We start from the raw sequence: 12,485 nt of genomic DNA, 5'->3' as shown, positions 1-12,485 counted from the left end.
TTCTTTAGCAGAGGCGTATTACACACTTTGTGCTATAAGTAAATGTATATAGGCGAGTGTGTGCAGGGTACATCGGTGTTGGAAACTACTTTTGGATTTGGACAGCTGTCCGTACGTGGTCGAAAGCTCTCTTCGCGCGCGCTGATAGTTTTTGGTTTGTTTTTGAGTATAGGCGCGGATTTCATAAGCGGGATCGTGACATTCCTCGCTTAATAGAGTAGAATAGATGTAGATGGAAATATTCTGATTTGCATTGGGTTGAGAATGATACAAGTTGCGGTTTTTTTAGCGATGACTGCACTAGCATCAAATATACTGAATGTTCTATTCCGTAAGTTTCATTCAAGATATAAAAACAGTCTTGAAGAAGAGACTCGTAACATTTATTTCAACGAGACCCCGCAAACGAAGAAAGTGCAAGTGATTGCCACCTGCCTACGAATAAATACGTATCACCTAAGTATACAGAACAGTGTTCTGTGTATATAGTAAAGTTCCTCAAGCGAAAAGTCTCCGCCCACGCAGCACGAGCTCGTGTCGAGAATGAGCAAATCGTCGGTACCATTTATGTACACCACAACGTCAAAGGACACAAAATAAGCGGGAGAAACGAAAGGCCGATTCTAGTGCTGACGCCCACGAGCTTCTCGCGATCGGTGATTCGACTGAACTTAGCCGCAAGCGCGAGCGTACATATTTATACCATAAATAGATTTGAATGAAAAAGTGAACTTCCTACAAACGATGTTTGTATTAAAAATGCTGTATACTTAGAAACAGATGTAAAATATCGAATTAAATTAATGATAATAATGCATAAAATCTCAAATAAACGTCACTTTTGAAATTCCCGGTTGATTCATTGAGCTTTCTTATATTATGCAGCTGCATAATATATAAAATAAAGAGTAAGTATATATGATACTCTTTCCAGTAAACATTTAACTTTCCAATAACAAATCGTCGACATTGAAGTTTGTATATTACTTATTAGTTTAGAAATAGAATCGCGCGTATAGAACACGATTTTTGCTCCCCATTTGGATATTTCGCAAAATCAAAAAAACACCGTACAGAACATCAAAAGCCCCTGTAACAGCAAAAAATTTTCCAGTTTGAGCAACTTTCACAGCTTCTCTATACGCATGCGTCAATGCTACGCAGCATATAGTATAGATAAGATACATTGTAAGCGCAGCTATCGTGCTGATGAATGGTACATGCATCATCTGACCAGCATTCCTTACCACGGTCTACAGACTCCTAGTTGTATTGTGATAATTTTGGAATTTTGCAAGTGAATCGATCCGATAAGGTATGTTTTATAACAAATTGTCGGTACTGATATTCTAGCTTTCTAAAAACTGCTTCTATAGCAAGTAAAGATCCACGATGTCTTGAATTTAAACTTCTGACATGTGTATGCGTATATATATATATATATATATATATATATGCTTTTAAAATCAGCGCTAAGTGTTTCGTTTTGGAAACAAAATCTAATATAAGAGCTGTCGCGAGACTTGGTTTTCATATGGCAACTCGAATCAAAGCATCTTAAACATTCAGAAAAAAAAATTAAATATACTTATAAAAAGTAAACTATTTCTTCGTAGTTATGCACCTCTCAAAATTCAAAATAAGATCTCATACATCTGAAGTATGTAATCAGATCTCGTATAGATCGCATATAATATTTTCACGCGGCCTACTTACTATCTCAATTATAGTACTTATACATAGGTGTGTGTATATATATATATATATATATATATATATATATATATATATATATATATATATATATATATATATATATACATACATACACGCACAAGATCTTGTATATTAGAGAAACGTGATTGCCAACCGCAAGATTTATTATAGTTATCATTCTTATTATTTTATCATCAGATAAGGCAAATTGGTTGAGTTTTCCAGGTTCTATGCAATACGAACTACTCGTTTTTATTGAACATTATTTATTTATTAATTTTTAACAATTAAGTATCAAGTAATTATAGTAATAATAGCAGCGAAGTCATGATGGACCCTTTGCAAATATTGCCTATGGAAGACTGGCCGTTACTCCGCGATACTTTGAAGCGGGACTGGCCAATGTATGCGTATGTAAGTTCAGATCCAAACTGATATGACTGTTTAAAAAATAAGTACCAACTTTTTTAATTTGGTTTCGTTTTGCTCAAATAATGGATCACATTATATGTTATCTTTATTTAGCACTACAACTGGGTAAAAACCGCAATCAAATGGAGGAAAAAGGAACCCGAATTAGAACATGAAATTTATTGCCCCAATGGTAAATATGATTCTGGGGTGTTCGTTGGTATCTTGAACGTAAGTATTAATTGAAACAAAAATTATTCAAAGCTATGCTAGCAAAATTTATATTCATTTTTGTTATACTTAGTCAGGATTTTTCGTAACAACAGTATTTGCTTTCAAAGAATCTAAAGATGTATTGAAACAGGCCATTAATGAAACGAAAATAATAAAATGGGATAAAGGCGTCTTATTTAACAGTGTTCATGAACATTTTGTAGACGTTGTTGAAGAGTTTCTAGATAAGATAAAAAAGCGAAAGAACATACAAATAATCAAGGACGTGACGAATTATTTTTTCAAATCCAAAGAAGATTGTGCGAAGCAGGAGCTACCAAAGTAAGCAATGACTAATTAAAGCCACATTTATTGATTTTATAAAAATTTGCAAAAAGCGTATCTAATTTTAATGTTGAAACTTTTAGGATTCCCGAAGAATGTGAAATCAAACATCTAAACTTATCAGACATTCGATTGATACACTCGATTTGGCCTCACCGAGACCTTGAAAGGCCAGAAACGAGTGAAAAATATCTGGAAAATTTCATTAGGTTGAACAGAGGCGTAGGTCTTTTTCTAAAGAAAAATGGTCGTTTAGTTTCTTGGGTTTTATACGGCGAACTAGGCCACTTAGGAATGCTTCAAACAGTGGACGAACATAAACGAAAAGGTTACGGAAAAATCGTTACCCAAGTACTGAGTAAAGAATTAGCAGATGAAGAGGGATTGGACTCAGTATTGTTTGTTGTTGATAAAAATGTCGCCTCGGAAAAATTATTCGAATCCCTAAACTATAAGCGTGTGGCTACAACCTTTTGGTTTAAAACTGAGCCATTTACAGAATAATATTAGTGTATGAAAATATTTATGATCGAGAAAATGAAAATAGTAGGCTTATGTGAAATTAAACGGATAGAAATCCGTTATATTTATGCGTTCCTTAATGCAAAAGATAGAGACATACGTAATTTTTATTGTTAATATAAATTTTATAATTGTCGCATTATATCACAGATATTTTAAAAATACTCTTAATGTATAAAGATGTGATAATTGATTATGTAAAAAATATAAAATTATATTTTTGAACCATAAAAACCTGAGCTCAAACGTTTATAATTCATCTTTGTAGTTTCCTCCCAGTTTTCTAATACTGCCAATAAATAAAGGAATACTGCTTGGTTTATGATGTATAATAAACATGAACGGATGATCTACTGCAAATACATCTGTGTCAGTGACCATACGTCGCGATCTTATTTGGGCAACTACAAAAACAATTTTGTTTTAACAGTTATATCAACATTGATTTTGTTAAAAATAAAAAATTACCTGTTGCTGCTGCTGCTTCTGATCCCTTTTCATCAACCTCAACAATAATTTTTTGCAACACTCGGTCTACATACAATGCTTTTTCAGCCATGCGACTGAAATTCGCTCTTTCTGTAAACATTGCATTCATTCCCAACTGCGAAATTATTTACGTTATTATTTTACATTTTTGAAGAACTATAATTTACAAAAAAAGTAATATTTACTTTTTTCAATGCAGATTTCAAATTTATAGTGGCCTCGACTTTAAATTTTGGTAAAAACAATTCAACTTCTGTAGTTAAACAACTTGCTTTTGAAATTTTGTTCCAATCAAAATTTTTTTCCAGTTCACGTAGACCATCTTTCTCGTCGGGTAATATAAGTATCATTTCAAATTCTTTGCTCTGAAATTTTTTTTCAAGTCATCTATAACTCTATTTAATTATATTTAATACTAAAATAAATTACAAACCAAATATTTCATTTTAATAAAACTTGATCTAAGACTTTTAATATGACCATGTAATACATTAAATGTTTTGTGCATAGTTGGAACATATGTTTCAATACCATCAATATTGAAAAATTTTCTTTTTTCCGTGAACTGTGATTCAAATGGATTTAGCCAACTGCTCTTAAAGTATAGAGCATTTATCAGTATTACTTTTGTGTATTTGTCAATATCATCTGTAATAAAAAGTATTATTTCATTTTATGAAATTAGTTTTATGATTGTATATTATTTTAATTTAAACCATTACTGTACTTGAGCTAATTATATTGAGAATTTTATTCTTTGTTTTTTCTTTCACCCACTCATTTATTTGGTTTGCAGCAACATCACTATTCTGAAAAATCATTTTCTCAACAGAAGTTTGATAATACTCTTGACTTTTACTCATAAAACAGTCTCGCAACTGAAAGTTACTGTCTACATAAATTCCATTAGTCAATTGTAAGTCAGCATCTGTAACATTCTATAAAAAAATACTAAAAAGTTTTACGCATCACTTTTAGCATTTTTATAATTTTACAGTATACATTAAAAAAACTAACATTTAAATGCATAAATAAAGATTGCAGTTCTTCTTGGGTTTTGTCTAGATCATTTAAATTTAAGCCTGATTTTATTTCTTCTCTTGTTTCACCATCAGTTCCATGTAACAGTAATGATAAAATAATGTATGCACTTAGCGATGAACTTGCTACATTTTCTGTATCTTCTTGTTTTGAAGTAAGCTCCTAAAATTAATATTAATAATGATTAAATTGCAACAATTTATTAATTCAATAATGTTTATTTCCTTTAAAAGCGCGTACTTGAAATAAATTGGAGGTGAAATCACTGCAAGAGTTTGAAATGTGTAAAAAATTTAATTCTGAATTCATGTTGACACCAGTACTGATAACCAGTTGGGATATAAGGAAACAAAAATATAAATTAATGCCTGAAATAACAACAAAAGTTATTATCAATTAATAGATTACAAAAATATTGTCATTAAATTAATCATATTATTTAAAATAAATTACCTTCAAAGTTGATTTCCATTTTATAATTTTACTCAGATTTATCGTTTACACAGTAATATATCTACTTATACATTTTTTATGATTCATTCGATTTTTGGCTAATGTTATTAGGTATACTTACGTGTATAGAGAACGTAAGCATATCCTAACCCCTTTACCAATCAGTTGCGCAAATCCGGCAAACGGTATATAACCAAAATACACAACAGACACAGTGCATCTGCGGTGACTCTATATGGCTGAATTGCTGACAGGCCAGAATCATCAGCCAAGAAAAACAATGAAGATCAAAACAGGTGTTAATGCAGTATAATCTATCGCAAACCAAAAGAAACTATTTGAGAAGTTAAAATGGCGCCATAAATTGTCTTGAAAACGAGGTTTTAATACCTATATATAAACTGAAAAACAGGAATGCAAGATTTGTCATGAATACTTGTCATCACTTTAATATAACTTTGAGTTTGTGTTTAATGAGGTTATGAGAAAAGAGTTCATTTGAATCAGTTATGGATTATTAAAAGGGATTATTGCATGTTTTTCAATGAAAGGGTTGATCAAAATAACAAAAAAGTAATTTTATCTGTGTGAATTCTAAAGTAACAGTCATGTATTCAACAAAGGCTCCAAAGTACCGAATCAATGAATCTGATCTAAAGTGCAAAAATGGTTGTGATTACTATGGAAATGCTGCCTGGCAAGGCTACTGCAGTGTATGTCACAGGCTGCAACAACGAGCCTTGCAAGAGGAAAGAGAACGTGCTCAATTACAAAACCGTGAAAGGTACAGAAAATTTTTATTCCAAATATCCTTTATTTTACATCAATATTTATTCATCATATTTTGATCCGTTCATATAACTAATATTGTAGTGAAAATGTAAGTCATGTGGAGAATCAACATCGACAACAACAGCAACTGCAGCAGGACAAAAACAAATCAAAACTCACAGCATTTTCAAGGCTTAGAAAATTACCGACTAAAGGACAGGAACCAAAGCAACTGTTGAGAGAACTGTACAGCAGCAATGCATCTGATCTTCAAAAAATTGAGACAGATAATCGAGATCTGATTAATATGTTCAACAAAACTCTTGTTGCCAAAGATGTTTCCAAAAAAATTAACCATTTTGTAAATGAAATTGTAGAGCATAAAGACAGTAAGAGAATAGAAAGATTATCTGAAATTACACAAAATTTTTATCAAAACTTTTCAAAACGTATGGAGGAAAGTTCTATTTACAAAGGTAATTTGTGTAAAGATCAATGCCATCTTAACTATTATTATTTTGCTACTATTCTAAATTGTAATGAATAATGTTTGTTACCATATAGATGTGTCAACGGATATTAGAGAAAGACTTCTTGATTATGTCGAAAGGTATACAATGACTTTATTGTACAGAATTCTATTTTGTCCTCCATATACAAATGACGAAGAAAAAGATTTAGAAATTCAAAAAAGAATAAGACAATTGAATTGGGTTAGTGTAAAAAATTTAGAATGCAAAATACACGAAACAAGTGTTGAAGTTAGAGAACTTGTTTATACATCGATGATGGGTAAGTTTATTATATATTATAAGCTTAAAATTTCTGTAGCAAAGTAATTTCTTTTCATAATTATGATAATTTTATTTTACAGACTTATTAAACATGGATGCTGCTAAAGCTCCGCAAGAAAAACTTGCTTGCATTGTTCACTGTTGTAGTAATATATTCTTATTATTACAACAGTCATATGTTGGTGGTCCAGCTTCTGCAGATGAATTTCTGCCATCCCTAATTTTTATAGTTCTCAAAGCTAATCCAGCAAGATTAAAAAGTAATATTAACTTTATATCAAGATTTTGCAATGAAAGCCGACTTATGACTGGAGAAGGTGGATACTATTTTACAAATTTGGTATGTTTCTTATTATTTTTCATCTTAAAATTTAATATTTTTATTCATGTTTATATATAAATTTTCCGTTTCAGTGTTGTGCTGTTTCATTTATTGAAAACCTTACTGCGGAATCCTTGCATATGACAAAGAGTGATTTTAATGCATATATGTCAGGAGAACGAGTACCAGCTAATACATGGGAGTCTGCCTTAATGATCTGTGAAGTAAGTTTATAAAATTGCAAAATTGTAGGCATGTAAAATGTGTAATAAGCAAATGTAATACAATGTAAATATTTTTGTTAGAATTTACATTTAGTCTGTGAAAATATAACGATATTGCAAGAATTGAAAACAGAAAACGAGATAATTTTAAGAGAAGCAAATGAAATGAAACAGGATATGATTGAATTTTGTGAAAGAGTTGAATCCAGTGTATCTGCTAGTGTTGAAAAATGTCCACTCATAATAACGAAAAGCCAAAAAGTACCCACAAATATAGACTGTGACAACGAAGAGTGTCCTGAACTACCCTCACCAATAGTACCAAAGGTAAAATAACATTTTTTTCAAACTAATGGTTATTAAAACTTTTTTTTATAACATATTATGATAATTGAGAATGATTTTGTAGATTTATACGCAACCTCCTGAAAATCAAATAAGTGACAACTCGTTGCCAAACCAAACAAACTTAAATGTTTCAACAAAGGATTATTCCACCCCTTCACCTACATTTGATTTTCCATTATTTGGTGGGAATTACGGCATAGAATCTGGAAAAGGAGAAGATGACACAAGCCTTATTAGTCTAGATCCTCATAGTGATAATGTCAGTAACGACTTCCAAGTTACTGAAAAAAGGACGCCTAACAGTTTGTTGGATGACGTACAGTACGGCGATGATAATTTGCCTTCTCCTCTTAAGCCTACTGCTTCGATGCAAGAAGATTATCACGGGTTCTCGATTCAAGGCTCAACCATTCCCACTATCCCTTGTAGCACAGGAGATTTATCATTGAACTCGCTTTCTTCAGAAACTGACTCTAATAATTACCTGAATTATCATCAAAATAATTAATGCTTGATTATTTTTAGAATCTTTTTGAAGTTCACTGCAGCTATTGATTTTATACTTGATAGCAATATTCAGTCTTTGCAATCAAAGTATTGGCCAGCTTATAGACGATTGATGATGAATTAATGTAATTATAGCTTAATTTTATTATACTCTATATTTATTTATTTATCACGTATTTTAATATGAATAGTATATGTAAAATGTGTACATAAAAAATGATGATTTCTAATAATAAAAAAACCATATAGATTTCGAAATAAAAATATTTAATTTTTGATGCTGATGTAGGTCTGATAAATAAATACGCAAGTCGAAAATTACAGGAAATTTGTTGGTTTATTTTCATTATGTAATAATAAAACTAGGATGTCAAAATACATTGCAATGACATTTTCTACACGTTCTTTTTCGATTTTCAATTTTCTTTTCTGAAAAATACAACATCTCATCTTCTACAGGACTCTGTACTTTGGGCATTCGTTATTTACTTTACCAAGCTATTTACAAAATATCCATTAGAACGAAATCCATACAATTGTCAAAATTATACGTAGAATTTTATGAAACATATTTCAACAAAACGATTCGAAAATTAAAAAAAAATTTCGTATCACAAAAACTTAAAACTAAAATTGTACAAAGATAATTAACGATATCTATATATAGATATAAAAAATATTAATACATAATACATTGTGGAATGTTTTCTTTCTAATTATAAGTAAAAAACTAAATAGATTAAAATATGTTAACAAAAAACTAGTACAAAGATTGTGTTCAGAGCAATTAAGTACTGACATATTTATCAAATGTACTCAAATGCATCAACAAATTAGTAACATAATCTGAGAACAAAGTGCAGCTATATATATTTTCCTCTAACATTATTCATATTTACATCTACCCTGTTGCACTAACTGTTTATATAACACTGCATATTAGAAGCATTTTATTAGAGACTAGCAAAAGCAAGATACAGTATAAAATTGATGTATATTATTTTTAACATTCTATTGAAAGAAGCTTAACAATTATTACATTGGTTTCCAAGCATTCATAAAAAAAATTAAGGCAGTCAAAACTTAATGGTATACGATATATTATTTTAATTTACCAATTTAAATTTCTACTTTAGTGTCCAAACAGTCTTTAGTAGGATTTTGTGAAACATGCTTTATGTTCTTTTTTGAAACATGTTTTTAATAATTGATTAGATTGGATATGTAATATTATTAGATATGTATAATATTAAGGTGCCCGAATGTACATACATGATCAATGTACAAGTATATTCACAGTTCAAAAATTGAAAAGATAAGTAAAAAATGTTATTTTATTCATCTTCAGAAGTTGCTGATTGCATAGTTCAAAGAAGAGGTTGTATTGTCTAGGTATAAGAGAGTTACAAAAATCTACTAGAATGTTTTAAATTATCTAAAGTTGTAAAATGAAATGCCTCTATGTACAAAGTTAAAATCAATACTACTTAAGTACGTTTCTTTTAAATCATCAATATATCTCTGAGTTTGTTACTTAATTAAATGCGATTTCAGTGCACTCAAGTGATTTTGCATCTGAAAACTTGTTTTGGGATACTGTTAAGCATTAAAAAAAATTAAATTAAAAAATAACATTAATTATTATAGTTATTACAATGATTTGATATGTACATAATATAGCTTTAGTCTGGCTTTTACTTCGAAAAAAAGTTTTTCATTTAAATCTAATTTAATGGTTCTATAAAAATAATTATCTAGTATTAGAAAGGATTTAGTTGTGCGCCGCTCTTTTACCACTCATGTAATCGATCCATCTCTCAGAAGTCGTTACAAAAATAGGGTCATTATCAATCGTTATTAGTAGAAGAAGTTGATTGACGTGAGTCGAATGATAATCCCAACGGGCTATATTAGGGGCTGTTTTCAGTGTAAAGTGCCGTAGATCATAAGTCGTTCCTGATCCCGTATCAAATAGCGTTAGCATGTTTTTCAAAGAGTTCATACCTTGATCAAATAATTTTTGAGCTTCTTCTGCATCGCTACCCGAAGCAATACTCTTCAGATCGTAAAGACCGATAAGTGAGTATATAAAACCGTTAAGAATAAATGATGAAGGCGTTGTTGGGTATTCTTCATACCATACATATTTGTCTAAAAAGCACGCTGCAACTCCACCCTTGCTTGACAATAATCGGAACGGCCGCAATCCTCTAACGGCTGCTTGCAAATACTTTTCATCTCCCGAATGATAATAGGCACGAGAGAGTACAGAAATCGCGTGTCCTTGTCCCATGCTTGAATACCTAGAAATTATAAATAGCATTAAGGACTGCATTTTTTTCTAATTAATAGTCGCTAAATAACTAAGAATAAAAATAGATCGATTTTATGGATGAGTTTCAACAGGTCTTTGATATTATAAAATCATACCATCCAGGTTCAAGGATCGCCATTCCATTGGCAACCTTACGTTTGACAGGATTAGGCCATCCCCCTGAAGTAATGTTTTGATTAGCCACAAACCATCGAGCTGCGTCGTAAAATTGCTCCATATGTTCACTTGTTGAAAGGGTAACATTATCAATCATTCCTGAACCATTTAGAATAATTCTGACAACTTTTAATTTTGATCTGGACAATTTCTTTTTTGTTTTATCGATAAGGGTAAGACCTTTTTGTAAATCAATCATTAAATCTCTAGTTAGGCGTCTCCAGTGATTGTACACTTGTCCTATTCCATAATAAACGTGATTATTGTATGTATGTAGTACCCGATTATTCGTCTCATAATGCAGGTAATATGTGTCTTTTTTCTCTCTCATTTGTAATTCAACAGTAATGCTACCATTGTCACGAATGCAAAGATCAAGCTTTAACATAAGTTTGAGGATATGATCTAGTTTAATAGATATGCCAGAAGTACTTGTTGCTGGGGTTGCGTATTTCATTACATAGCTATTAACTCGTTTATCATAAATTCTGCTCATAACTGAACCCTGTGGTACAACCCATTCTTGTTTCACTTTGTCTGCATCTTCTATAACTTTTTTAACAGATTCTGGCTCAGTTAAGTTCTTACTGTAATGTGATAAACCAAATTGTGCAATTTGTGTAGGATAATAGTAGCCTTGACTTTCCCATTGTGTCGATATCGGGACACCTTCTATGCCACTTATACATTTTACTCTATCTCTTACTTCGACATTGTAATTTTCAAATGTCATAAATACTCCTCTAGAATCATACTTAACTTTTCTATCAATAATCTTGGAATAGCTATGATACCAGTCGAAACGTTCCAGTCCATCATTATTTACTATTTTACCATAAATCTGAAAAAGCATATATTTTGACACTGTATATTTTTGATTTGAATCAAAGTTCAGCTTGTAAACAAATTATTTTTGTACCTCAAAATACTTGTGGATGAAAGAAAATGGAATATAAACTTCATCTCCTTCCTTGCGACAACTAAGAGTCTTTCTACCATTAATTAAGCAATCAATTTCTTGGTATCCCAGTTCATTAGTTGATCGATCCTACAAAATTATAGTTTCAGAGTATGGTGCATCAAGCTAGTAGCTAAAAAACTATTGAAAAACTCACTTTATGCTGAAAATGGGACTTCCAATCACTATTTTTGAGGAAAAAAGAGCTACTGCAATTATTCCATGATGTAAATATGGAACTCAAGACTCCAACAAGCAGCAGCAGTACAATTGTCTTAAAGTTGATCCTCATCATCATATACAACCTGTTAAAATAAGATAAAGCCTTCATTTGTTTATAATTTGTTGATAGAAAAATCCACGAGAACATTAACACTTACATGATTGTTACGTTTAAAATACTCGATCGCCTCAAAAGAGTCGATGAGCATTTTACGACAAGTCACTGACTCGACTGTTTAATTGGACTCGGACCTGTCGAGACCTGCATGTATGCAGTATACACACTAATCCTTTAAACGGAGCTGCTCCGAAATGCAAAAGTTCATCCTCCTCTGGAATATAAGTATATAGGCTTGCTCCCCTTTCGGCCGAGTCAAAGCCGAAGGAATGTTTCGGAAATCGTCATATAGGCTCACCGAAGGCAAAATGAGAAAAAAGGAAAAGCGCCCCGGCGATCACATCGCGACTCGTTAAACGACAAAAATTCACGCGGAGAATGTTGTGTACGAGCACATCGCGCAAGTTTCCATTTCTGCAGTCTTGGACGGCCCATATATAATGCGGTTGATATGGGGGTGTCGACTGTCGGCTGCTCTGAGGATGCGCAAGCGCAGATCGTCGGCGAGTCATAATTGGTCATCGCTATTATACGCGGGAA

General features: G+C 31.5%; 4 protein-coding genes across 9 annotated transcripts; 2 read left to right on the top strand and 2 right to left on the bottom strand.

Annotated features, from left to right (window-relative positions):
- The first annotated feature begins 10 nt into the window (after positions 1–10).
- Positions 11–4,372, top strand: LOC100123859 (glycine N-acyltransferase-like protein 3). 4 transcript variants are annotated; one of them, XM_001607570.6, is made up of 5 exons: positions 11–1,315; positions 2,025–2,130; positions 2,242–2,358; positions 2,432–2,682; positions 2,769–3,680. In XM_001607570.6, exons 2-5 carry the CDS (start codon positions 2,044–2,046, stop codon positions 3,187–3,189), a joined length of 876 nt encoding a protein of 291 aa, XP_001607620.2. In that variant the 5' UTR covers positions 11–1,315; positions 2,025–2,043; the 3' UTR covers positions 3,190–3,680. The 4 variants fall into 4 exon arrangements, with proteins under 4 accessions (XP_001607620.2, XP_032452775.1, XP_032452777.1 ...); XM_032596884.1 differs by having other exon boundaries at positions 42–1,315; positions 2,016–2,130; positions 2,769–4,372; XM_032596886.1 differs by having other exon boundaries at positions 1,042–1,315; positions 2,009–2,130; positions 2,769–4,372.
- On the bottom strand, positions 1,966–5,542 carry LOC100123863 (antichymotrypsin-2). 3 transcript variants are annotated; one of them, XM_031923816.2, is made up of 9 exons: positions 5,191–5,542; positions 4,978–5,105; positions 4,714–4,899; positions 4,424–4,634; positions 4,130–4,344; positions 3,882–4,061; positions 3,676–3,811; positions 3,443–3,611; positions 1,966–2,156 (listed from the first exon to the last, which is right to left on the bottom strand). In XM_031923816.2, exons 1-8 carry the CDS (start codon positions 5,207–5,209, stop codon positions 3,457–3,459), a joined length of 1,230 nt encoding a protein of 409 aa, XP_031779676.1. In that variant the 5' UTR covers positions 5,210–5,542; the 3' UTR covers positions 1,966–2,156; positions 3,443–3,456. The 3 variants fall into 3 exon arrangements, with proteins under 3 accessions (XP_031779676.1, XP_031779677.1, XP_008212796.1); XM_031923817.2 differs by lacking the exon at positions 1,966–2,156 and having other exon boundaries at positions 3,238–3,611; positions 5,191–5,251; positions 5,312–5,526; XM_008214574.4 differs by lacking the exon at positions 1,966–2,156 and having other exon boundaries at positions 3,297–3,611; positions 4,978–5,059; positions 5,312–5,526.
- LOC100123864 (rab5 GDP/GTP exchange factor) lies at positions 5,354–8,484 on the top strand. Its single transcript, XM_031923815.2, has 7 exons — positions 5,354–5,974; positions 6,064–6,437; positions 6,526–6,753; positions 6,836–7,095; positions 7,170–7,301; positions 7,383–7,628; positions 7,711–8,484. Exons 1-7 carry the CDS (start codon positions 5,799–5,801, stop codon positions 8,155–8,157), a joined length of 1,863 nt encoding a protein of 620 aa, XP_031779675.1. The 5' UTR covers positions 5,354–5,798; the 3' UTR covers positions 8,158–8,484.
- Positions 8,475–12,387, bottom strand: LOC100123867 (D-glucuronyl C5-epimerase B). The gene is made up of 5 exons (XM_001607580.6): positions 11,986–12,387; positions 11,763–11,910; positions 11,567–11,695; positions 10,587–11,488; positions 8,475–10,459 (listed from the first exon to the last, which is right to left on the bottom strand). Coding segments are annotated over exons 1-5 (1,713 nt in total). The 5' UTR covers positions 11,988–12,387; the 3' UTR covers positions 8,475–9,927.
- Positions 12,388–12,485: the final 98 nt, after the last annotated feature.

The sequence above is a fragment of the Nasonia vitripennis genome, chromosome 2, assembly GCF_009193385.2.
Source record: "Nasonia vitripennis strain AsymCx chromosome 2, Nvit_psr_1.1, whole genome shotgun sequence".
In the NCBI taxonomy this organism is placed as follows: domain Eukaryota; kingdom Metazoa; phylum Arthropoda; class Insecta; order Hymenoptera; family Pteromalidae; genus Nasonia; species Nasonia vitripennis.
The sequence above is the reverse complement of the archived record's forward strand: the minus strand, read 5'-3'. Positions and strand labels throughout refer to the sequence as shown.